The sequence below is a fragment of the Propithecus coquereli genome, unplaced genomic scaffold, assembly GCF_000956105.1.
Source record: "Propithecus coquereli isolate 6110/MARCELLA unplaced genomic scaffold, Pcoq_1.0 Scaffold153, whole genome shotgun sequence".
Lineage (NCBI taxonomy): Eukaryota > Metazoa > Chordata > Mammalia > Primates > Indriidae > Propithecus > Propithecus coquereli.
The window spans coordinates 2,617,252-2,618,876 of NW_012139747.1; the positions used below are offsets into that span (position 1 = coordinate 2,617,252).

General features: G+C 42.9%; 1 protein-coding gene across 1 annotated transcript in view; it reads right to left on the reverse strand.

Annotated features, from left to right (window-relative positions):
* Positions 1–623: 623 nt before the first annotated feature.
* Positions 624–1,625, reverse strand: part of SEL1L2 (sel-1 suppressor of lin-12-like 2 (C. elegans)) — a 101,649-nt gene continuing 100,647 nt past the window's right edge. Inside the window, exons 17-18 of the mRNA XM_012640442.1 lie at positions 1,441–1,569; positions 624–830 (exon numbers count right to left, since the gene is read on the reverse strand). Coding sequence (XP_012495896.1) covers positions 711–830; positions 1,441–1,569 — 249 coding nt within the window. The 3' untranslated portion in view covers positions 624–710. The remainder of the gene's footprint in view (positions 831–1,440; positions 1,570–1,625) is intronic.

Sequence of the window (1,625 nt, forward strand, 5' to 3'; positions counted from 1 at the left end):
TGTGATTTGGAGCGGACAAATATCCAAACTGTATCACCCAGGAAGAACAGGGTTCTGATGAGGACTGGAGGAGAGGGGCATGATGCTGTACCGGCCCCAGATTTCTTTGTTCACTACACAACTGCTAAGGGAGCTTTGCTGGAAGGCCCCTCGATGAGGAGTCCGGGTTAGTCCCTACTCCCCATTTCCAGGCTTGGCATACCATGGGGAGCTGTTGTAGTCGTTAGGGCTAGAGTCACTCACAGGGTCATTCCTGCAAGATCTATTTGTACGAGGTCCATCTGTAAATTTTTGTCTTTATCATGTTCTGAGGGGTCCGTATTCCTACATTCCCCAAACTCCCCCTTTCACCCAGTATGTCTGTAGGAGACAAGAAACCCAGCTTGTTCTCTTGAAAGGGAGAGGTTGTTATTACAGCACGAAAATGGGTGGTCTTTATTCCTAATGCAGGACTAGATCATCAAAATGACAAGTTTGTAACAAAGTCTTAAGTGACCAGTCCCCAGTGTCCCCCCGATGGTCCCCTCAACTAAGCAGGAAGTCTGACAGTTGTTTCTCTAGGACAGGCCCCAAGTTTCGTCCATTTTCCAACACAGGCCTGAGTAGGAAATCTGCAGCAGACTCTTGATTTGGATGAGGGAATTCTTTATTCATTGAGGATACCTTGGAGTGAACTGGTTCCCATGAGCAGATTTTCCTATGATCCAGATCTACTCGCGGCGATTTCTAAGCAGGAAAATCAGCACGGCAACAATTAGGCCAATCACAAATAAATCCCAGTATGGTCCAAGGATGTTGTCCAATTTCATCCATTTCCATCTCATCGTAAACTGTTGGCAAGAGACATCCTCTCAAAAAAAAAAAAAAAAAACAAAACAAAACAAAACAAAAATCGAAGCCTCTCACTCCACTCAGAATCATCATCTCCCAAACCCACCACCACCGATCCTCCCCCATTCATTCCCTTTCTGTCTCGGAAGACATGATCTTTGCTTGCTTACAGCTCTCACGGGAGACTTAACTAGCACCTTTAGAATAACCTCAGAGATTTAAAAAATTTAACTTCTACTTTTTTCAAACTACAGCTCTTTGTGATACTGCTTGCCACCTGCCATCTGCCTACCAGTCTCAGATCTTGATGGCAAGAACTATGTTGTGAACAAGTATATATAGTACATGTCACTTTGCTTAAGGCGTTGAACATAGTACGTGCTGAAAAGAATATCTGTCGAATGAATTCATTGGTTGTACTATGAAATACAACACACACTCAATATAACAAGCAGAATTGCTCTGCATGGTAAGTGTAAGACTTTGAATTCTACTTCTCAAAGGAAAACCAGTCCCCAAAAGACTCCTCTGGTGGATCTCGTCACTTTGTCCCTAAGAGTTGCTCATTGGAGTTTTTAGAAAATCTGGACCTATTTGAGACAAACTTACATTAAAAAGCAGAATATCTTGGAGCATATGCACGGTTTCCAGTTTCATGAGGGCAAAGAACACAGGTATGTGAGCATCTGGACTTGTTTGAGCAGCCATATCATATAATCTCCTGGCCAAGTGAATGTCCTGCAAATAGAATAGCCCAGATTCATTAGGTGCAGATTCTTTTTTTTTTTTTCTTT